The sequence below is a fragment of the Ursus americanus genome, chromosome 13 (genome assembly GCF_024610735.1).
Source record: "Ursus americanus isolate L20-20 chromosome 13, mUrsAme1.1.p, whole genome shotgun sequence".
Classification (NCBI taxonomy): Eukaryota; Metazoa; Chordata; class Mammalia; order Carnivora; family Ursidae; genus Ursus; species Ursus americanus.
This window is the reverse complement of record NC_142139.1, coordinates 60,371,112-60,396,007: the sequence shown is the minus strand read 5'-3', so window position 1 is coordinate 60,396,007 and position 24,896 is coordinate 60,371,112. Positions and strand designations below refer to the sequence as shown.

General features: G+C 38.0%; 1 protein-coding gene and 1 long non-coding RNA gene across 2 annotated transcripts in view; one reads left to right on the top strand and one right to left on the bottom strand.

The window, feature by feature from the left end:
- Positions 1-1,152: 1,152 nt before the first annotated feature.
- LOC123793575 (uncharacterized) overlaps positions 1,153-24,896 on the bottom strand; it is a 25,370-nt gene continuing 1,626 nt past the window's right edge. Inside the window, exon 2 of the long non-coding RNA XR_006780021.2 lies at positions 1,153-7,832. This is a non-coding gene — a long non-coding RNA (uncharacterized LOC123793575). The remainder of the gene's footprint in view (positions 7,833-24,896) is intronic.
- The window catches only part of LOC148109104 (uncharacterized), a 19,202-nt gene continuing 13,728 nt past the window's right edge, over positions 19,423-24,896 (top strand). The window contains exons 1-2 of the mRNA XM_087866588.1: positions 19,423-19,635; positions 22,165-22,220. Of these exons, the coding sequence (XP_087722714.1) occupies positions 19,580-19,635; positions 22,165-22,220 (112 nt within the window). The 5' untranslated portion in view covers positions 19,423-19,579. The remainder of the gene's footprint in view (positions 19,636-22,164; positions 22,221-24,896) is intronic.

Here is a 24,896-nt window from a genome sequence, read left to right as displayed (position 1 = left end):
TTCTCTGCTGTGTCACTGTGATTTGAATATGTTTCTTTCTCCTTAAAGTCATCTGTATTTACGGATATCATGAGTTAAGTAAGAATTGTATGCTAATTTTGCCTTATTTTCTGCAATGATGTTGAGCTAGTATAGTCATTTTGGTGGTTTTATTTCACTATTTTTATTCTAGAATGGTTAACAGTGTAAAAATGGTCTGAGAAAAAAATATCAGTAACCGATCTATAACTATTCACCCTTTAAAATGAAAAAGCGTTAGTGAATTTCAGACCTCAATAGCATAAAATTGCCCAGCCAACACACCTCTAGGCTACTATCAAACTTTTACACCCAAAAGACAAAACTGGTAGAAAAGGATACAAGTCTTTATTCTCTTAAAAATTCCAAATTAAATTACATTTATCAGAAATGAAAAAGTATGTTAAAGTTTCATCAGGTAATAAAAATATTGTCTAAGTGGTATTTATACTATTACTATCATTTAGGCATCTAGAGTAATAACCATATTAAACTTAGAAACCAGATTTAATTTTGTAAGGACTGAATACCTCTCAGGATTCAGTGTCCATGCTTACTTACTCTTTTTCCCTACAGTGGTGCCTCAAAGTTCCTTGTTGCTAGCTTTGTAAAGTAAATGTAGTTTGGTAATTAACTGTTGGGGATTCTGCATAATGGTTTAGTATCTATTCTTTCATACAAGTTTCAAGTTTATTATCAAAGGATTTTACCCTCAGTGCCTGTAGAGAATTTTCAATAAAGAAGACATAATATCCATTGATAGCTATTGCACTAACACTCATCGCATTTTACAACTTCTGCTTGATTATTATTTTTATTTTCTTCTGGATGTTTTTCTTCTCGTGGCTAGTAATAGTAACATACATTATAATAAATACGATTTATTTATTTTTTTAATTTAAATTCAACTAGCCAACACATAGTACGTCATTAGTTTCAGAAATAGTGTTCAGTGATTCATCAGTTGCATATAAAACCCAGTGCTCCTCACATCACGTGCCCTCCTTAATGCCCATCACCCAGTTACCCCATACCCCCACCCACCTCCCCTCCAGCAACCCTCAGTTTGTTTCACGGAGTCGAGTCTCTTAAAAAATACGATTTAGAGCAAGTTTTGTTATTGTTGTTAAGTCATTTCTTTTTTTTTTTTTTTTAAGATTTATTTATTTATTTATTTGACAGAGAGACAGCCAGCCAGAGAGGGAACACAAGCAGGGGGAGTGGGAGAGGAAGAAGCAGGCTCATAGCGGAGGAGCCTGATATGGGGCTTGATCCCACAAAGCAGGATTACGCCCTGAGCCAAAGGCAGACGCTTAACGACTGCGCTACCCAGGCGCCCCTGTTAAGTCATTTCTAATAACATCATATATTAATTTTTTAAGAGGGACAAAGAAAATCCTGTCAAAACAATCTTTCAAAATATCCTTTGCTCCAGTTTTTAACATGAGTTGCTGCCTCTGTCTACACAATTATTTGCTTTATAGGTTAGCCCCAGCAGATAAAAAAAAAATCCCAGTCCAGTTAGTGCTGGTCACTCAGCAAGTCCTGAGCTCTGGAATAACAAAATCATCCCAATATTGTACTAAGCTAAATCCAGTTTTTAGGGTAAATCTAATACAAATATCAAAATCACGTGGCAAATTGTGAAGTAAGGATAATACTTCTGCTCACTTCATTTTTAAAAACATAATGGAGTTATATACAAGCATGGGGGTCCAGTAAAAGTAAGGCTCTGCCTCACCCATGCCATTTATTATCTCTGTTGCTGTGAACGCGTTACTTAGCAGCTTTTCTCTTGTCTCCTCATATATAAAATGGAGGTAAAGTAGGACCTACCTCAATGAGAGGCACAAACATTAAAGAGATTATATGTAAAGCCTATAAAATGGGTCCTGAAACATACCAAACGCAAAATACTATCAGGTGATTTTATTACATTAAATATAAGATGTTATGTGTTATGCATTTTAAAAATTATGTATTAGGGGCGCCTGGGTGGCGCAGTCGTTAAGCGTCTGCCTTCGGCTCAGGGCGTGATCCCAGCGTTCTGGGATCGAGCCCCACATCAGGCTCCTCCGCTAGGAGCCTGCTTCTTCCTCTCCCACTCCCCCTGCTTGTGTTCCCTCTCTCGCTGGCTGTCTCTGTTAAATAAATAAATAAAATCTTTAAAAAAAAAAAAAATTATGTATTAAAATACAATTATATGTATTATAAACATTATACATAGTGTATGTTCTATGTAATAGGCAATATGTTTATAGAAATCTATATCCAAATATTTATTGTAGCAAATATTTAAAGTGTTATTCTTAATGTTACTTTAATCATTGCTGTTTCTTTTCTCTGTGTAGTACCATGTGTGCTGTCCTAGTTACCTATTAAGAGCTAATTGTGTTTGCAATCGTGTTAAGATGTTTCAAGGTTTATTAATAGTGTTATGTGAGTTTTATATTCATTAAACTTAAATCACAAGATAATGTCAAAGGAATAAAAAATAAATTGTTTCTGATTGAAAGTATTCTTCTATTACAGTACCTTTTTAAGAATTTTTGAACTTCAAATACCACTTGGTAAGCAAACTCCATAGAAGGAAGACTGAAGTAAAAGAGAATAAGACTATAATACTCAATACATAAAACAATAATGTATGAGTCTTTTCTTTGATAATTTTCATCTAAATTCAACTATTATTATAGCACTATGTCTGCTGTTTTTATCATTGGGTTTATAATGATAAACTGGTTTTAAATATGTACATATGTGATAATCCTGCCTTTATAGTATATGTGGAGAGAAATTCAGAATTGCTATTCCATTTTACCTTCCTTATTTCCAATGTCTTGAATATATTTGGTACAATTTCAGAACTGTAACTTGAGTTGTCATCTTAGACTGATGAAACGTGCATTTAAAACCCTCCCTGAACAGGAAGGCTAAAGTGGAATAAATGAGGAAATCTTCCCTTTTAAAAATATTTATATAACTCCAAACAAAAAGAGTGGACCTCTCCTCTATCTTTTTCATTAAATAAACAATCTGCCCGGGAAAGCCGCACGTCTTAGAGAGTAGATAGAGCACCTTCTCTGTGGAGCTCAGAAGGCAACAGGAAATGAAAACCAATGAGAAGTAAGCACGAACTTCTGGCAGGAAAATTATGTATCCGGATTCAAAACTGCATGAAGGGCAAAGATTGAAAGAAGATAGTCACAGAGAACATTTTTAGCTGAGAACAATGCATTATTTTACATTTTGAGCAAGCCACGTGGAAAGAACTAAACATTACAAACAATACATTTTGCTTGGAAGAGATTAACTTTTTAAAAAAATCAAATAGATACACTCCCAAAGGTTGGGTTGACATTAACTTCTGTAACTCTCATCATTTCAAACATGGAGAAATTGGCTAGTTAGAAGAATTTCTCCATAAATACAGCATTTGTAAGTTTATTTTCTTCAGCATTTTAGAGGAGAGCACATATGGGCATCATAGTGATGTTTTCTATTAAATCTATCCCTCAATCTATGTTTAATCTCTTTGACACATATCGAAATGCAGGAGTGGGTAACATTCAAAGTATTTAGGTACCAGTAAGGCAAGGGTAACAAGAAATCTGAGCCGGCACCCGCTCTTAGCCTACAGCCTAGCTTTTCCTGTGTGAATGGATGGAGCATTCCTTCAGTGCCACCATTTTCAAATACAAAGAAAAACACATTTCCCGTAAGCTGATTAAGGTAAACATGTTTTTGCATGAAAAAATTGAAATCCAAAAGGATCTTTGGGTTGTTACGTTGCATCAACTGTTAGATTTCACAGGACTAGGAATAAAATTCAAATATTGAGTTAATAAGTATTTTTCAGCTGTGCAATACAGAGAAAGAGGTAAGATACTGTATCTGCAAAGCACTGGAAAATTTCATTTAGCTTTAAGCACCACAGGAACGCACAGAGCATTACAATACATAGCACATATTGTGAAAATGTCCTGTTGGCATCTGGGAAATTGTTTAATTCAAAATATGAGCAGAGAAAAATGGCTAGGCCTGCAAAGAGCCTGGAAACGTTGTGATGAACAAACCCTAAATGCCTGTGATGAGAACAAGAATACTTAGGCAACATGTTATGGTGACTTCCAAGGATTTGAAGACGTCCATGAAGAAGAGGGAGCAGGGTCGGTCTATGCCATCCCAGGGGATAAAATTAGAACAGTAGGTCTTTTTCCACTTTTGAAAATACTTTGCTGCTGAAAATGAAAACATTTTGAGCTGTTCAATAAAGGGTTGCCTCGGGTAGCTAGTTTTACAATCCTGAAGATGTTAAACGGAGCCTGGTCAATAATAATGAGGAATGCTGCCCAAGGATTCAAGCATTGGATGAGGAGTCTTACGAGATGATTGCATTAGAACGATGAGTTTATTGCAGGAAGATTCCTTATAGCACTAAGACTATTTGATTACATCTTAACAAGTAGAGGGGTGAGCTGGAAGCAGGTTTGACACGCCAGGTAGCTGATTGGCTTGGAGGTGCATTTCTCCTAATGAAGGCCTCTTGCAGTATGCAGCGCTGCTTCTGAGAAACCAGCAGGGCCTGTTAGTTCTTTTCTCTGCATTCCTGTTGAGCCTGTAGCTACACCCATGAAACCATTTTCTGAGCATCCTGCAGAGCCTGTTTAAGCTGTTGCTGAACAAGAAACAGGGATACCATAATAATGTAGCAAACACATGGAGTTCATTACAATTTGTCCTTATTCAGAAATAGGTTCTCACATAGACACTTATACATTCCTCAGATCCACCTTGATGGCTTCTAGAAGAAAAGACAGTGTATTGTTCTAGATTTTGATTTTCAAGTGTAGAGGCAGCTGAACTATCATACAGTCTGCTTGGAATTCTCAAGAGTCAACTTCTGGTGGTAAGTCATATAGGAAATGTTTTTAACCTTTGTATTTATTTTCTTCCTTCTCATTCTAGGAAGCATATGTTAGTATGTTTCTGTGCTTGTCTGCATGTGCAAGAAGCCATTGCTTTGTGTGGTGGCCTTGGTCCCAGTGCGCCATAAAGAAGAACCAGAGTTGAACTATACCATTTGCATAGTAAGTTTGATTGAATAGATAGGTATAACTCACAAAAATAGAAGCTCCTTGGAGTGCTCCATAATGTTGAAGATGGTAAAAGAGTCTTGAGACCCAAACTTTGAGACTTGCTACTATATTATATACTTTTTAACAGTTGCATACTATTCCATCATACAGATACATGACAATTTATTAAACCAATTTTCTATCATTGGATTTTGGGGTTGCTTCTATTTTTCATTATAAAGCTCACTGAAAATGAGTTCTTAGTACAGACACCTTTGCACACATTTCTGATTATTTAAGATACATGCATAGCAGAATTGCTGAAGAGGTATACACACTTGCACATTTGTATATATTTATATGTAAGTATAGACAAATAGGGGCGCCTGGGTGGCACAGCGGTTAAGCGCCTGCCTTCGGCTCAGGGCATGATCCCGGCGTTGTGGGATCGAGCCCCACATCAGGCTCCTCCGCTATGAGCCTGCTTCTTCCTCTCCCACTCCCCCTGCTTGTGTTCCCTCTCTTGCTGTCTCTATCTCTGTCAAATAAATAAATAAAATCTTTAAAAAAAAAAAAGTATAGACAAATAACCTGATATTCTCCTAGCACCATTGTCAGCATCCTTTCAAGAACTCTCTGTATTTCAGCATTATTGACAACACACTGTCCTCTCTTTTCACCTTTCCTCAATCTCTTCTATTTGCTTCTCTAAAGTTCCCCTTTTATTTCCTCTGCCTATACCTGACACTTGTGTAAAGGGTTTCACAGGTTGTTGTACTTGACCTTCACTATCCACTCCATTTCCCCCTTTTTAAGATAACTTATAAATGTAGATCACTTCTCTGAGACTTGTTCAAGCACCTAGTCTTTCCAATTTTTTACTGAGTCCAACAAAATTCCCATTCAAAACTCTCCCACTCTTTGCATGGTCAACACCTTCTCATCCTTTAGGATTTAGAGCTTAAGTATTCCCTCCTAACAGAGATTTTTCTTGCTTTCTTACCCCCAGTTTGTCGTCTTCATTACAAAGTGTAATGGTTTAATTTATTTGTATCTCACTATTTGTTTTTTTTGGTCTACTTCCCCACTAAACCATACACTTGTTGAAAGCAAGAATATAACCTATCATGTTCAACATTATTTCTTTAGTGCCTGGAATAGTGCCTGGCAGGGGTTGTAGTCTCCCCCTTATCTTCTGTTTCACCTTTCATGGTTTCGGTTACCTGTGATCAATTGCAGTCTGAAAATATTAAATGAAAAATTCCAGAAATAAACAATTTGTAAGTTTTAAATTGCACGTCATTCTGAGAGCTCACACCTGCCCACTCCATCCAACACAGGACGTGAATCATCCCTCTGTCCAGCGCACCCACCATATAAATGCTACCTGCCCGTTAGTCTCTTAGTAGCCATCTCGGTTATGAGATTGAGTGTCATGCTATTGCAGGGTTTATTTTCAAGTAACGCTTATTTTAGTGCATAATGGCCTCGAAGCACAAGAGTAACAATGCTGGCAATTCGGGTATACCAAGGAGAAGCTATAAAGTGCTTTTTTCAAGTGAAAAGGTGAAAGTTCTTGATAAGGATAAAAAAGATTTTATGCTAAAGTTGTTAAGATCTACAGTAATATTTATTACATATTTTATTACAATTGTTCTGTTTTACTATTATCCTTGTAAATCTCTTTCTGTGCCTAATTTATAAATTAAACTTTATAACAGGCATGTATGTATAGGGAAAAAAACATAGCATATACAGAGTTTGGTATTTTCCTGCATTTCAGGCATCCACTGGGGGTCTTGGAACATATTCCTTAAGGATAAGGGGGAACTACTATATTCATTAGGTATTTGTTGAATGAAAGGATGAATGTTCTTGTACAGAATGGAATGTCCACATCATCTCCCTCCACAGTGGTGGATAACTTGAGTTTGGTAAATATCTTACTTGCCTTGAACCATATTCCTTTATCTATCCCCTTTGCTGTAATATCTTCTTGAACTTACAAATGCTCATTGTAAAAAACTTAGACAACAACATTAAAGGATAAAAAAAGGACAAAAAAATCACTTCCAGCCAAGAAAAATGTATAACTTCATCAACTGCTCTCACAGCACTTTGTCCCAATTGCTATTATAGGAATTATCACAACTGTAAATAGTCTGTTTCCTCGACTAGATTCTAATCTTCTTAAGGATAGGAAGCCTCTCTTGTTGGTATCTCCAGACATTGCCTGCTCAGATTTTCTGAACGAACATTATCATTGTAAATGTGACTCTACTCTTCAGAGCAAATCATGGCCATGCCATGTACAACTGACAAAATAAGAGTGTTATGGGTTAAACTGGGTCTCTATGCCCACTCCACCAAAAAAAAAAAAAAAAAAAAATGCCGAGGTTCTGTCTGTACCTCCAAATGTGACCTTATTCAGGAATAGGGTCCCGCAGATGTAATTAGTTAAGTTCACATGAAGTCCTACTAGAGCAGGGTGGACTCCTAATCCAGTACGACTGCTGTCTTTTTAAGAAGATGGCTGTGAGAAGACAGAGACACACAGGAAGAATGCCACGTGGTCACAAAAGCAGAGATTAGAGTTATACAGCTGTAAATCAAGGAACACCAAAGATTACCAGCAAACCACCAGAAGCTACAATGAGACAAGGAAAGATTCACCTTCAGTTTCCAGAAGGAGCATGGCCTGCCCACCACTCGATTTCAGACTTCACGCCTCCAGAACTGTGAAACAATAAACACGGGGTGTTTTAAACCACATGGTTCATGGCATTTTGCTATGGCAACTCTAGCAAACTCCTACAATAAGCTACTCTTTAATAACACTCCGCCTAATCATTTAGGGCCAAGGTCAGAATTTGCTGGCACCAGAAAGAAAGATTTCTTTCTTTCTTTCTTTCTTTCTTTCTTTCTTTCTTTCTTTCTTTCTTTCTTTCTTTCTTTCTTTCTTTCTTTCTTTCTTTCCTTCTCTCTCCCTTCCTTCCTTCCTTCCTTCCTTCCTTCCTTCCTTCCTTCCTTTTTCTTTCTTCCTTTCTTCTTCTTTTCTTTTTCTCTTTCTTTCTTTCTTTCTTTCTTTCTTTCTTTCTTTCTTTCTTTCTTTCTCTTTCTTTCTTTCCCTTCCTTCCTTCCTTCCTTCCTTCCTTCCTTCCTTCCTTCCTTCCTTTTTCTTTCTTCCTTTCTTCTTCTTTTCTTTTTCTCTTTCTTTCTTTCTTTCTTTCTTTCTTTCTTTCTTTCTTTCTTTCTCTTTCTTTCTTTTCCTTCCTTCCTTCCTTCCTTCCTTCCTTCCTTCCTTCCTTCCTTTTTCTTTCTTCCTTTCTTCTTCTTTTCTTTTTCTCTTTCTTTCTTTCTTTCTTTCTTTCTTTCTTTCTTTCTTTCTTTCTTTTCTTTGGTTGTCTGAGCTCAAGAAACATAGTTGCTACTTACTGGGAGTTGCCCAATGTGAGGGGAAGGTCCCATCTCTGAGTTAGACTGCACTTTCATTCTGTAATCTCAGTGAGATAGTACTTTCATGGTATGGAAAACTGGTCAAGGGGTTTTACATGCTCATTCACTTCTTATTACATATGTGTCAGTGCGGTGCTCTATGGCTATTGATATTTTATCCACAATGTTTCCAGCCTTCAGTTTGAAGTGGAAAATTTAACTGTCTGAAGAGTGTTACATCCTAAACTGACATTTCTTGCTCAGGTTGGAGAGTGGATAATTTTGAGGGCTTTGGTGGGACAACCTGCAGAAAAATAACTTTGGAGAATTCCTTGACTCTCTACTCCAGAAAAATGAATGTTCTGAACTTTTAACTACTTTCTTAGGAGACAGAGTGGCAAATGTGTACTTGATGAAAAGGAAATTACTCACAGTCTCCTTAGGGCTTAATATAATCAGCTCTTGTGTGGGATAAAGTCTTAGGTGAATCATGAAAAAGAGGTACAGATTTCTCCGTAAGTATTTCAGGGAGGATTAGAATGAGCTGGCCTAGTCCCTGAACAAAAGAACTTCAATCACAGGAATCTACAAATATATGTGTCCTTCCTTAACACATATATGCAGATATCTTATAATAAAAGATGAGGAAAAGTTTTGCATATCATACTTAAACACTGAGCACATAAATGTATCAATATTCCCTCTTCCACAGAAGAATGAGAGGTACTGCAAAGGGGTTATGCTCAAGGGTATTTATAACAGTGTTTCCTGGTGACAGATGCTAGCTGCCCTTGTGGTGAACACAGCATAAGGTAATAGAGGTGTGAATCACTATGTTGTATACCTGAAACTAATGTAACATTGCATGTCAATTATGTATACACACATATAATTTGTATATATAATTTTTAAAAATTTCCTTTTCCCATAAGAAGGAAAAAAACCACAAGAATGGCAAGCAGAAGACTGGAGCTTTCCCTTTCCTTACACCCAATTCTGCAGAACACTTAATTTATAACCTTCTATTTAAGTTTCTAACCTATTAATGATTTTGTATCTTAGAAACACTTCAAAATAAGCAGGATCTAATTTAAGATTCATGCTACACAAGATGCCACAACATTTCCAATTTAGAAAAACAAAAAAACTGTTGGACCTCCGCAGAAACTACTTATTTTAATTTTAAAATACTTCCAAAATCAAAAGCTAATGTTTTTTGTATTTTATGTTGACACTGTATATTTAAATTATATTCTTTCCAAGACTCCTGCAAATAATTGGCCTTGGAGCACATGATACATTTTTTTTTAAAACATAAGAAACAAAGAAACTCAAGAAAACAGCAAATTTTCCAGTTTGCTTTCCATGCACTCAAGATATATATTATCTTTTATTGAGTAGGATATCTTATAAGGCCTATTTCTAATGCTATACTTCAATAACTGATTTTTATATCTATTAAAAGGCATAAAAAATAATAAATTAACTCTTGGAATTTTCAAAATAATTGAAACAATGTCATAGTAAGAATAAAAATTTTTTAAAAAACACTTATATGCAGAAATGAATCCTTCAATTTTGTCCTTTTTATTAGTATACAGTGTTCATTGACTACATAGGATATCACTACCTGCCAAATCCATGGAACTAAAAATATTGGCTGACTTACAAAATTAAAAACAAATCTTGCTTTACAAAATATTTGAAAAACAAATGACTTGGAAATAAGGAAGAAAATGTAGTAATCCCACCTAATATGCAATCTTTGTTCCCAGTTTAATAATTTACATTTGTGATCACAAGGTTTTGCCTTCCTTCATACATGTCAAGCCATTGTCTGGGTACAAAGCTAGCTTACTATAGGATTTACTTCTTTCACTTACAGTTTAAAAACATTTACATCTGATCTAACTTGTTTATAATGTAAAGTCAATTAAATTCGGTTTCTTTAAGATTTGATCTTCAAGGGTTTATAGGAAGATTCAGTTAGAGAAAAGAGAAATTACTCACAGGATAAGACAGGTCAGTGGCTCGTGAACTAAGTCATCTGTGCAAAAGCCCCATGCCTGACATATTATTAGGGCTCAGTAACTATTTGTTGAATGAGTGTAAGTACTCTGCTGGAAACACATACACAGGCACACACACGACACCACATACATATATACACCCACACTACGATTCCTCCGACTGATTACAAGGCTGTGTTTCGATCAGATGAGAGAACCCCCGAAGAGCCATGCTTTCTTTTCAGATTAGCACTGATCATACCTGAATGTGAACAACTGAAATGCTCATCATTGTCTCAATCGTCACTCAGATTGTCACAGCAGTGCCTTCACAGTTTACAGACACACCTACAGTGAATGTATTTTAAGAAGAGGGCCCCCACCAAATGTGAGAGTATTGTTTCATACAGCAGGAATCTTGGGAAAATATCTAGACTTTTATACCAAGGAAGCTTTTTGTTGATGAGGTCTGGCAATGGAGACATTGAGTTCACTTAAGGAAATTAGGAGTGACTATTTTGCATCTCTAAACATAGACAAAGGGAAATTTACCTGTTGGCTGTGGCCTAAGTAAGTTTTTAAGAGCATGATCGATGAACAAAATATGCAAAACACCTCACTAGTACTCCTCAAAAACTGTCACAGTCATCAAAAAGAGGGAAATTCGAAGACAGTGTCACAGCCAAGAGAAGCCTAAACAGACATGACAATTAAAAGTAGTATAACGTCTTAGATGAGATCCTGGAACAGAAAAAGGTCATCAGGTTAAAAGCTAAAACAATCTGCATAACATAGAGACTTTATGAATAACTATGGACAGTATTGGCACATTGGCTTTAACAAATGTACCATACTAATGTAAGGTGTTAATAATAGGGGAAACTGGGTGCAAGGTATAGGGAAACCCTCTGTACTATCACCATCTTCCCGTAAATCTAAAACTGTTTGAAAAAATGAAATTTATTTTAAAACATTGTGTGACTGTTTAATATACATATATACATAAATGAACTATAACAAACTATGCATCCGAAATCTTACTTATGAAGTTCAATTCATATAACACACATGTGTGTGCACACTGTGGGATGCTTGGCTTACCAATGCCTACTTGTTTCCTAGGGTATGAGAGAAGTTGCTTTTTAAACCCTGAGACTTTTTTTTTTTTTAAAGATTTTATTTATTCATTTGAGAGAGAGACAGAAAGAGAGAGCACAGACTGGGGGGAAGGGCAGAGGGCGAGGGAGAAGCAGGCTCCCTGCTGAGCAGAGGGAGAGGCAAAGCAAGAAGCAGGCTCACGGCTGAGCAGGGAGCCCTACCCGGGACTCGATCCCAGGACCCTGGGATCATGATCTGAGCCAAAGGCAGAGGCTTAACCAACTAAGCCACCCAGGTGCCCCTAAACCCTAAGACTTTTTATTAAAAAGAGAATGGCTTGGGGCACCTGAATGGCTGCCTTACATCTGCCTTGGGGTCGGGTCATGATATTAGGGTCCTGGGATCGAGCCACGCCTCTGGCTCCCTGCTCAGCGGTGAGCCTGCTTCCCCCCGCCTCCCTCTGCCTGCTGCTCTCCCTGCTTGTGCGTGCTCGCTCTCTTTCTCTTTCTGTCAAATAAATAAATAAAATCTTTAAAAAAAAAAAAACCAAACCCCAAGAGAATGGCTTATAATTTTTCTTCAACATGTAGCTCACTGAGACTGGAGGAGCTGTTGTTTTATAATTACAGAAAGCTGCACAAATGTTCACTGTACCTTGTGCCTTGTGAGACCTCTCTTTCTGAGCAAGAGATACCATGAAATGCCCAAGATTGGGGAGAAATTTCACAAGAACTGTTACTCCGTGCATGTCAGTGGGAGTTAAGGAGAGTAAGAGAAGAAAAAAAATTTCTTTTCCCTCTATCTATTTTAGGTTTATTGTCTGGGGCCCCGTAAATTGGTCTGACAAGGAGAAATTAACAAGAGAAGAAGGAGAAGTTTATGGTCACGTGCATTGTACATACACTTGGGAGCACCCAGCGATGAGTAACTTACAGAGGTAGTTAGAACGGGGTTTATACAGTGTCTTAACAAAAGAATAGTCATTTTGTAGAGAAGTGTCAAGACAGGGAAAAGACTGAACTTCTAGGGGTAGCAAATTGTGGCAAAGCAAATATATGGGAAAGTAGTAAGAGAAAAGGTCTGGGGATTGCAAAGTTTGTTACGCGTATGCTTCTGGTGCTGCCTCTGGGCTGACAAGGTTCTAGAGCTGTCTTCGGTGGTTAACTTCTGTTCTTCCCGGTAGAGAGGGAAAAAGGGGACTCCTTTATAAATTTATGTCCCGTTTTTAGGCAAATAAAGGACACAGAGTTTTTCTTATGTCTACTTGTTCTCAATCGCCTTCAGCTCAAAATAATCCTTGTGCCAAAGGGGCGTATTTTGGGATGGCATATTCTGCTATCCTTCAAGACTTCTTCAATATTGCGATTCAGGAAGTGTATTTCTTTATTTTATGAAGGTCTTCGAGTGGATTTAAAAAAGTCATTTTATTCTGTAAGTGTTCAATTCATATGTTTTGGATTTAAATGAAGAGAGAAATGTGGGGTTTTTTTCCCCCCAAACTTGGCCACAAAAATAATTTTACAATATTGCTCACTCTAAGAGGCCGGTATGGGTTTTCTTTTTCATACGTATTTAAGGATTGAAAAAAAAACACAATTGTACACCAAGGCCTCTCCTGATTAGCATATGTACTATGGAATAGCAGATGTTACAATGTACCCTGAGGACAAAAGAAGCTGCCAAAATTGAACACATCAGTTTTAACAACCCTGGAACTCATTTTTGCCAAATGTTTTAAGTACAGGAAATGACTTGAGCCACTCTGTATTTCTTTTTATTTAAAGCATGACTAAAGGTTGAGTCTTTCAGAAGATCTGAGGCAAATAGCCAATTAAAGCTCTGCCCATCACCTGTGAATGCGATTACTGTGCCCAATAACCCAAAGAGTTATTACTTCAATTACCCAAGGTAATAGGTTGATGATAAGACCCCCTCATGCTTTCAAAGTTATTTGCAGTGATCCAGACTATATGGTCTAATTTATAGGGGATGAATAAGCAATTAGGGAAAACACTAAAAAAATTTTTTTAAATATCTCAACACGATACTTAGTTTCACATATTTCATTCTCTGGATGATAAACCTCGTAGTTATGCTTTCATCCAAAAAAAATTTATTGAGTGTTTTTTATCTGATTCATTTATAATTATAAATACCTCAAAATTCTAAAAGGGCATGGAAATTTAAAAAAAGCCTCAAATAATCTCGAATCATTTTAATATACTCATTTTATCAGAATAGAAATTTGCCTAAAGGAAAAATCAACAAGATTTTCAGACAACTATTGTATATATATATGTGCATATATTTATGTTTGAACAAGTAAACCATCCTGATAGTTTATTCCAGCCTAGAACTGAAGGTCATGTGTTTAGTCTCAGTGCGTGACAGATGACTTTCTTTTACAGTCCCTGACAACACCCTTAATTCCAGCCATATTGGTCACAAATTTATTATTGCTGACAAAAGAACAACTCAAAGGACAAGCAGACTGGGCCGTAACATCATTTTCCCCCTATGAATAGCCGCTCTTTTAAAATGTGCTCACATATCTATTTGTGGTGTGCCCAGATTATATTACCAGTATAATCCTGTATCACATAAAAAATATATGGAAGGGGGTGGTTTTCAAGTGGTCATATATGAAATGTATTTAGTGTAAATGGCTTCAGCAATTAGAAAAACAAAGAAACTCAAAAAAGATCACTCCTTTGTTCTGGCAAAACCTTACCCATCTCTCAGAACACAGCTAAGAAATCACTTCCTCTGGGAAGCTTAACTAAATTGCCTTCCATTTGCCCCCATCTATACATAGTCTGTTTTTTTTTCCTAATATGATACATATATATTTTTTTTATGTGGGGCTTGAACCACATAACCCTGAGATCAATACCTGAGTTGAAATTAAGAGTCGACAGTTACTGGCCGAGCCACCCAGGCACCTGTACCTTTATGCGTTTTTAATAAGACTCCTGTACTTTATCCCCATCTATTGTATTTTATTTATTTACATATATGCTTGTCCTGTTAGATCATGAGTTCATTATATGGAGAAATTCTTTTTTTTTTAAAGATTTTATTTATTTATTCGACAGAGATAGAGACAGCCAGCAAGAGAGGGAACACAAGCAGGGGGAGTGGGAGAGGAAGAAGCAGGCTCATAGCGGAGGAGCCTGATGTGGGGCTCAATCCCATAATGTCGGGATCACGCCCTGAGCCGAAGGCAGACGCTTAACCGCTGTGCCACCCAGGTGCCCCTATATGGAGAAATTCTTATTTCTTCAGCATCTAGCTGAATGCTTTGTACATTGAAAGCATTCCCTGAAAGTGTGTTAACACCTATTACTACATGAAAGAAGCCAGTTTGATAAGTCTACACGTTGTATGATCCCAAAAACATGACATTCTGGAAAACGCAAACTTTAGAGATGATAAAAAGATCAATGGGTTCCAGGCATTTGGGCAGAGTCAGGGGAGGAATCAATAAGTGGGGCATGGGAGATTTTTAAGGCAATGAGACGAGTATCTATGATATTATAATGGTGGGTGTATGACATACATTTGTCAAAACACATGGAATTGTTCCACACAAAGAATGAGCCCAGCAGAGACTATGGCCTTTAGTTAATAATAACGTATCAATACAGGATCATTAATTGTAACAAATGTACCACATTAATACAAGATAATAATAACGGAAATGTGCAGGCTAGATGGGGGGGGAGGGTGCAAGCGTGGGGAGAGGGGAAGGCACATGAGAACTCTCTACTTTCTGCTCACCTTTTCCATGAACCTTAAACTACCCTAAAATTAAGATCTATTCACTTAACAATGTGTTGAAAAACAAAATGTTAAGGGGCCATAATTTTGTCTCCAGGTTAATCTTTTTCTCAACTGCAATAGAGTTTTTAAAAACTCTAACGTCAGCATATTAAGATTAATTTGGCCAAGCTGTAGTTTGAATTTCTCAGATTCTTTACATTGCTGACACACTGCCAATAATTATAACTTGGCAAGGCAAGTATCTCCTTAGGGAATCTTCCCTGGATCTAAACATGCTGTTCTAGTTGTCAGTAGCCATATTCCCTCTCTCTGTTAATGTTTAGAATGTATGTGCATACAAAGGGCAGGTTCCATGTTTAGTAAGAGTAGTAGTAATTATTTGAGAATTCTACATAGAATTTTGACACATTAATTTCTTTTTTTTTTTTTTAAGATTTTATTTATTTATTTGACAGAGACAGCCAGCGAGAGAGGGAGCACAGCAGGGGGAGTGGGAGAGGAAGAAGCAGGCTCCCAGCGGAGGAGCCCGATGTGGGGCTTGATCCCAGAACACCGGGATCACGCCCTGAGCCGAAGGCAGACGCTTAACGACTGCACTACCCAGGCGCCCCGACACATTAATTTCTTGGACTAATAAATGGTATTCAAATAGTATACTTTATTTTTATTTTATTTTATTTTATTTGTTTTGTTTTGTTTTGTTTTGTTTTGTTTTGTTTTGTTCTTTTGGGGGGAGGGGTGGGAGAGGGAGGGACAGATTCTTTCTTAAGCGGGCTGCACGCCCAGCGCAGAGACTGTTGCTGAGCTCCATCTCACAACCCTGAGATCATGACCTGAGCCAAACTCAAGAGAGTCCCACACTTAACCAACTGAGCCACCCAGGCACCCCTCAAATAGTATACTTTAAACTCAAATCTGTAAGCCTAGCCTATTTCCTCTATCAACACAAAGCTTTAAAATATTGCCCCAATATACACTTGCAGCTATTATGTACTCAATACTATGAAACTCAGACATACTGACACAATTAAATCACTAAAGATTATAATTTATCTAGAATCTCTTATCCTTCCAACAAATGCTTTTTTTTTTTTTTAAAGGAGGTTTTTACATTTATTATTCTTGTGTACCGCCCTCCCCCTTCTTCTGCCCTATATTCTAAGCTGAGTGACCTATCACCAGCTGGCAAACAAATGCTTTTTAATGACACACTGACCATCAGGCCATGTGTGAGGAGCTGGGAATGTAACAGAATATTCCTATCATTAAGGGATTTACATTCTCTTGAGTGAAAGGGACAAAGGAACAGAGAAGTATAATATAGCACAATTATTTCCACAATAATGGGTAAGTTTAAGATTATTGGTTGAGTAGAATTGTTCACAAATCTATTGCTTTTATTGTCAGTCTGAAGCTATTGTGGAGTTAAAATAGACTGGGGAGGAAAAATGATTAGAAAAGGAAAGACAATATGAAAGAAGACTAAGGCTGTCAGCATGGTTTCTGAATTGGGAAACTGAAGGGATAGTGTCACAATTCACAGAATGCGGAGCACGGGACAAAGACATGATTCTGTAGGCAGTGGGAGGACAGAGGGGAGATTGACCAGTACGGATACAACTTTAGGTTTAAGAACTGGGCTTTAGTTTAAGAATGCTCTGCATTTAGATAAAGTTGATGCCATGGGAGTGACTGTGCATATGCAAGGGTCTGTCTAATGCCTGAAGATAAGAGACGGCATTAATACTTAGAAGCTGACACCCACAGGTTAACAGAAGAGGACCTTGCAAAGAATCCTGAAAAGACTGAAAAATTGGAGGTCAAAAGACCTAGAGTGCAAGGTCGTGAAACTCAAGGCAAGAAAAGGTTTCAGGAAATAAGAGATTTTAAAAAGGGTCAGGTGGGGAAGGGAAGTAAAAGATGATAAAGACCAAAATGTCTGTGTGTACTTGGACGGCATGGGTATCGGATGGCAGGCACAGATATCGCCTTAGATGGCAGCATGGATATTGCCATCATCTTAAGAGAAAGTTAAGATGGCTCTGCTTCTTCCCCTACTCTCGGGGCCTTGCTCAATGTCCAACATCCATTGTCTCATTCAGAAAATATTTATTGAGGGCCTATACTGTCTCAGGAAATGAAGTTCTTTAGAAAGACAAAGGGAACTCTTGTAGGTGCTTGGGATACATAAAAAACAGAACAGATCAAAACCTCTGCCCTTGTGGGGCATTCTGTCCAGAAGTAGGGAAAACAGACAATAAAGAATAAGTGAAGGGAAGCCAAATTTCAGTGGATTGAAAAATGGCTATGAATGATGCATTTGAGATAACGAATATACAAGATACCCAAATAAATGTCAGATGAATTAGAAAATATGAAATTGCATCAAAATAAATTATCTAAACATGACAGCAAGGGATTTCTTTTTCTTTTCTTTCTTTTTTTTTTTAAATTCAACAGAAAAGCAAATTGAAAATGTTTACATGCCATGGGACTGATGCTGGTAGAAAAAGAGGAACCAAAAGTAAGGGGAAAAGAAAACAGATAAATGGTGAAATAATACTTTTGGGAAGAGGGAAAGGACTAGATTTCAAAGTGCAAATAGAGAGATCAGAATTATGCCAAAGTGCCACTGCTACCATGATCCGGAAGCAAGGAGAGAGGACATGGAGTCGCAGGTGTGTTGGTAATAAGGAGAGAACAGAGGAAATCCCAGCTGATGAAGGAGGAGTATAGAGATGAATGGGTGAGAAGGTAGTTCGAGGCCTGAGAGGGAGAGGAGCAGAGGGGGCCAGTGACCATTACAGTTCATGATTTGCCCTCACGGTACCTTAGCAGCCTGAATTTGAAAATGAAGAAATGGGATAGATGTGTCCGTGTAGAGCCAACAGATGGACAAGGGCACTAAGGGAATTGGCAAGAAAGTAATATAAGTAATGGGATGTAGAATCTAGAAAAGATGACAGAGAAAAGGCAAGAAAGTCCTGTGAGGGAAAAAGTAGAATGGCCGAAGATCTGGAGGTCCAATGTCTGAAAGTCTCAAAAGAGTGTAAAAATACATTCTGAATAATGAATGCCCAAGTAATGGGAAAACTTCAAAAACCACAAACATCTGAATATTTACTTGAAAAAAAATAGTTTTATAGCAGACTGTTTTGGACTAACATTGATTTAACTCTCTTTTATCCTATCTTAAATAATTTCCAACATTTTATTAGGTTTTTGAAATTAATTTGCGCAGAAATTCAGGGATGCAGAAAGCAAACAATGAGCTTATTTGGACTTAGTGAAGATAGAAAAGATTTAGAAGATTTTTGATCTGCTGGTTTAAGTGAAGTTTTATAGAAAAAGCCAGAAAGATAACTGGATACGGTAGTGGTACAGACTCTCGTTTGCTCGTTTGTCAGGGAAAAGACATAAAAGCAGATCTTTAGGAGCAAAGTCAAATGCAGTGCAGACATGTGCTAGGGAGGCATCAGTTTCATAGTCACTAGGAATTCACAGGGGGATAAATGGAGATGAGGAAAGGATCCTTAAAAAAAATAGGCTTTATTTTTTAGAGCATTTTTAAGTTCATACCAAAACAAACAAAGAAAAAGCCAGTGGTGATTTCCCACTACCCTATCACCTACACACACAGCCTCCCTCACTGTTGATCCCAGCACCCACCAGCATGGTGCATTTGTTACAACTGATGAAACTACATGGACACATTATTATAAACCAAAGCCACAGTGCACATCAGGGTTCACGCCTGAGGTTGTACACTCTGTGTGTTTGAACAAATATATGATGACACGTCTCCACCATTATAATACCATACAGGATAGTTTCACTGCCCTGAAGAAATGTTTCACACTGCCTAATTCATCCCTCTCTCCTCACTTAAGCCCTGCTGATGTTTTTACTGTTTCCAAAGTTTTGCCCTTTCTGGAATGTCCTGTAGTTGGAATTATAACTTAGTCACGTGTGTTCAAGGTTCCTCCCTGTTTTTTCCCGGCTTGATAGCTCCTTTCTCTTCAGCGCTGGTAGTGTCCCATTGCCTAGATTGTAACAGATTATCTATCCATTCACCTACTGAAGGACATCTCGGCTGCTTTCAAGTTCAGCAATTACGAATAAAGCTACTATAAACATCTGTGCGCAGCTTTTGTGTGAATGCGTTTTCAACTCCTCTGGGTAAACACCAAGAAGCGCCATTGCTGGATCTTATGGTAAGAGTATGTTTAGTTTTGTGTGAAAGCATCAAACTGTACCGTTTTGCATTCCAACAACAAATGAGAGTTTCTATTGCTTCGCATCTTTACAAGCATTTGATGTTGTCAGCATTCTGGATTTTGGCCAATCTAATAGGTATGCAGTGGTTATCTCATTGTTGTTTTAATTTGCATATCTCTAATGATACGTGATGTACAGCAATGTATGTTTATTTCCCATCCATATATCTCTTTGGGTGAGGTGTCCTGTAAGGCCTTTGGCCCATTTTTAATTCAGGTTGTTTGTTTTCTTATTGTTGAGCTTTAGGAGTTCTTTCAACCAGTAACAAAACTTTATCAGCAGTGTCTTTTGCAAATATTTTCTCCCAGTTTGTGGCTTATATTCATTCTCATTTTTTAAAGTGTCTTTTCTAGAGAAGTAATTTTTAATTTTAATCAAATCCAGCGTATCAATTCTTTCTTTCATGGATTGTATCTTTGGGGTTGGATCTGCAAAGTCCTTGCCAAACCCAAATTCATCTAGATTTGCTCTTATGTTATCCTCCAGGAATTTTATAATTTTGCATCTTACATGTAGGTCTGTGACCCATTTTGTGTTAATATTTTTTTTGTGAAAGGTACTGTGAAGAACTGTGTCTAAATTCTTTTTTTTTTTTTGCATATGTCTGTCTAGTTCTAACACCATTTGTTCAAATTATTTTATTTGCTTTGTTGTCTTGTCTTTGCTCCTTTGTCAAATACCAGTTAACTATATTTATATGGGTCTATTTCAGGTCTCACTCTCCTGTTCTATTGATTTTATTTGTCTTTCTTTCATTAATACTACACTGTCTTGATTAATGTAGCTGTATAGTAGATTTTGAAATTGGATAATGTCAGTCCTCCAACTTTGTTCTTCAAAACTGTGTTGGCTGTTGTGGGTCTTTTGCCTCTTTCCTCTGTGGTGATCATGCTTCCGGGTCAGCTGGGGACTGAGGTTCCGGTTCTGGGGTCCCCTCCCTGGTTAGCACAGCTACCAGCTTGCTGCATGCACAGAACCCCATAGCAGAAACTGCCTCTGTGTGATTATTTTGAGTGTGGCTGACCTTCAGTGACATCTCCTAAGAGGAATAGGAATAGGGTTTCCTTGAGGAGGGTCTGAGATGGCCGTACCATGTGATGTCAGAGAATTTTACACCCCATAACCTCCCTAGATGGTTGGTGCAGACCAGAGGATGAGGGACACCTTTGGTGTAGAGTGTTTCAGAAGACTAATGTCACCTGGCAGAATGACACAGTTTAGGGCCGTCCTTCCAGAAGGCTCATCTCTGTGAGATGTATGTCCAGGTGGTAAGATACATTTTGTGCCATGGCTGAGCACCTGTGAAGATGTGAAAAATAATTCTGGTTCAGCACACATCTTTACCAGTACCAGAAGGAGCACAGTGAAGACAGGGTGTGGACAGGTCCTCCCTTGGGAAGGGCTGCCCCTCACCTATGGGAAGGGTTTTCCTGAGCAACACCAGCTTTCTCCAGCATCAGCTGCTCCCACCTGGACAGAAGCCACATGGCAGCCCCAAGTGTGGGGAGGCCTTTCGCAATGGAAGAAGTCATTACAAGTGCAGCAAACTGGGGAAAGTTTTTGGGTACAAATATAAGCTTATTTGACATCAATGAATTCACGATGGAGAAAAAGTCCTCATGAGCGTGGGAAATTCTTTAGCTAAAGCTCCAACGTCATGCATCACCCTGGAGCCAGGGTTTACTACTATAGTGAATGTGGGGAATCTTTTAGCCTCGGTTCCATCCTCAGTAATCACCAGAGAGTTCCATGGAGCCAGGCCTTATGAATGTGCCAAAAGTATGAAATCCTTTAGACAAACTGTGACCTCATTTGACAATGCAGAGTTTGTATTCGAGAAAAGCTTTATACGTGCAATGAATATGGGGCATCTTTTAACCACAAATTCGACTTCATTCAACAACAGTTCACACTGGAGGAAAGCTTCCTCGTTCGGTGTAAGAACACAGGAGGAGAACTTTTGTGAGAGAGCCATCTACCTGAATTGAACTTTATATATCTGAACATACACGTGGGAGACCGCCCATAAATTCTAGGAATGTGGGAAGCTTTAATGAGCCGCACCATACTTTCTAACCTGCCCAGGCCAGGGCGCTTGCCAGAGTAATGTCACAGTTTCTGTGGCATATGCCATTCCACCTCTACCACCTAGCAGGTCCCCGATGTGTATTTTAGTCACCCAGTGTAGTCAGGGAAGGCAGAGGTTTCCTTGCTCTCTCCCATGCCCTGGAGAAGACCGTGACTAGTCTGAGCCTTCAGGGGGCCTCCTTTTCTTCTATCTGACCAGTTAAGGCACAGTCCTGACACAATTTTGGCCAAGAAGACCTAGTCTGGAGAACTTGCAAAACGTCTTAGTTCTTTCAGTTTTGATTTAATTTGCATAGCTGACAAAGGCCACGTAGGAATGGTCTGTGGTCCTCTTTTGTGGCCTGAATCCCAGGATTTTTTTTTTTTTTTTTTGGCAGGTCCAGAGGTCACCTTGCGGAAAGGGAGGTTGTGGCGACAACCTTCAGTTCTTTGGGTAAGAAGAAAAATCTGTTCCCTTGTACCCAGGGCACATCACATAACACTCAGCTGTTCCCCAGGTACTGCAAAGGATCCATGTTCCCTGATGTCCAGAATTCCATTTGCTGGTGGCACTTGCCATAAGACTGCAGGGGCCAGACTGAAACAGTGTGTGTAACTAATAGGAGAAGACTGCACCACACTAGAGAGAATGTGCTTCTGGAATGCATCCCCAGATGTTCTAGTGACTGCAGCTGTATGACATGAGTGTCCATTTCATTCTGGTGTGTTTCCTGGAGTCAAGGGCATTGTCAGAGCACATAAGGGTTTGTTTGCTCCTGTAGCCTCTGGATTGTTCACCTCAAGGCCATTGTTGTCCAGTCAGGAAAGCGAAAATAGAGAAAAGGGGAATCCCATAGTCCAGAAATGTAACTTTTCTCACTCAGCTAGAGTTTTTGTTGACCCATAGAAATGATCTTTATTGCTTGTCAATATTACCTGCCACTAAAAGCCCACTAAAAGAGGGCTGTCCTTCCCAAGGCATGAAGAGAGAGAGATGGTTAAATAAATACAGAGTTGTCAAACCTGGTTTCTGGGGGCGAGGGGGGGGAAGAGATCTAAACTTTTTTTTTAAACTCATTTAGCCAACATATAGTACATCATTAGTTTTTGATGTAGTGCTCAATGATTCATTAGTTGCGTATAACACCCAGTGCTCATCACGTCATGTGCCCTCCCTAATACCCATCACCCGGTTACCTCATCCCCCCACCCCCTCCCTTTCTCTAACCCTCAGTTTATTTCCTGGAGTCAAGAGTCTGCCATGATTTGTCTCTCTCTCTGATTTCTTCCCATTCAGTTTTCCCTCCCTTCCCCTCAGAGAAAGACAATTATCATGGTTTCACTCATATGTGGAATATAAGGGATCTAAACCTTCATGGAAACATTTTTTTAAGTTTTGTTGAGATATACCTGACACGCCATAACCTCACATATTTTAAAGTGTGCAATTGGATTACTTTTGATGTACAGGTGAACCCGTGAAACCATCATAATCATGTTAATGAACACATCCATCACCCTTATACTTCCCTTGTACTTTTTTATCATCTCTCCCTGACCTTACCAGCCCTCTGGACAATGACTGATTCACTTTCCTTGACAATAAATTAGTTTGTATTTTCTAGAATTTTATATGATCAGAGTCACAAAGTGTTTGCTTTTTGTTTTATTCTGTTTCCTTCATGCTACATAATTATTTTCAGAGTCCTAAATGTCATAGTTCATTATTTTTATTGCTGAAGAGTGTCCCATTGTATGGATGGATATAGTATCTGTTTATTCATTTATCTGTTAATGGACGTTTGGGCTTTTTCCACTTTGGGGCTATTACAAATCAAGCTACATATTTAAAGCATACAATCTGATGTTTTGATACATGCTTAAACCCTTGAAGCCAAAAGTTTCTTTTTGCCCTTTTAAATCCATCCTTCTGACATATAAAATTATTGATCTAAAGACATATTCTACCTTTTGGAAAAAATATTTTTGTATGTATAAATGAATGGAGGGGAATGCCCTGTGAAGTCCCCCGAAGTCTTCCCCAGTTTTCCCACACTATCTGTCAGCTCATGAGCACTCTCATTTTATCTGTCTCTACCAAATTACTGGATTGTTTTACTTGTGGTCCTAGATATCATATTAATTAATGCATGACCTCTTCAGAATGCATTTCTAAAATGTAATTTCATAACATTAGTAACATCACACAAAATACACTATTTAAAATATGACAAAAATTAGGGGTGCCTGGGTGACACAGTCGGATAAGTGTCCAACTCTTGATTTCAGCTCAGGTCATGATCTCGGGGTCATGAGATTGAGCCCTATGTTGGGCTCCACGCTCAACAGGGAGTCTGCTTGAGATTTTCTCTCTCCCTCTCCCCCCCCCCCCGCTTGTGCACGCGGGCTCTCTCTCTCTCTCTCAAATAAATAAATCTAAAAAAACTAAAATATGACAACAATTGGATAAGGTGGATGGATAAACAATTCAAGACTAAAAAAAAAAACAACTAAAAATGATCCAAAAAACATGAGAACTCTCTAATCTCACTAGCAATAAAGAATTACATATTCAAATAAAAACAACTGTTTAATTTGGTTTACCCACATTTGGCAAAGGTTTAAAAGTGTAACAGTATTAGTTAGCAGGGAAATGGTCACTCTTATACTTGTTGGTGGGAGTATAAATGGGTATCACATTTTCGGAACATTAATCTGGCATATCCTCTTTATCTAGAAATTTCACTTTTAGGAATTTGACCTAAGGAAATAGCTTAAGAAGTAAAAACGAAGTAAAAATGCAAATAATCTAAATGCCCAACAAGATATTAGCAAATAAAAATAAATTATGCCATATTTCTTCCACGGAATAATATTTTGTCATTTAAAATAATGTTGTTAATAGGCTAGCAGATGCATTCCAGTTTATGTGCCAAATTTTACAAATCTTACAAGTAACTTTACTTGCTATAGACAAAAATGATAAAGTGAGTAATATATGAATATTTCATTATGGATCACATCGTTATCTAAATACAATTGAGACTGATTTATTTCAATGTTTAAATGTGAAACATTTGTTTCATATTGTTAGCCAAATCATACAGTGTGCCATTTTGTCAATGACAGT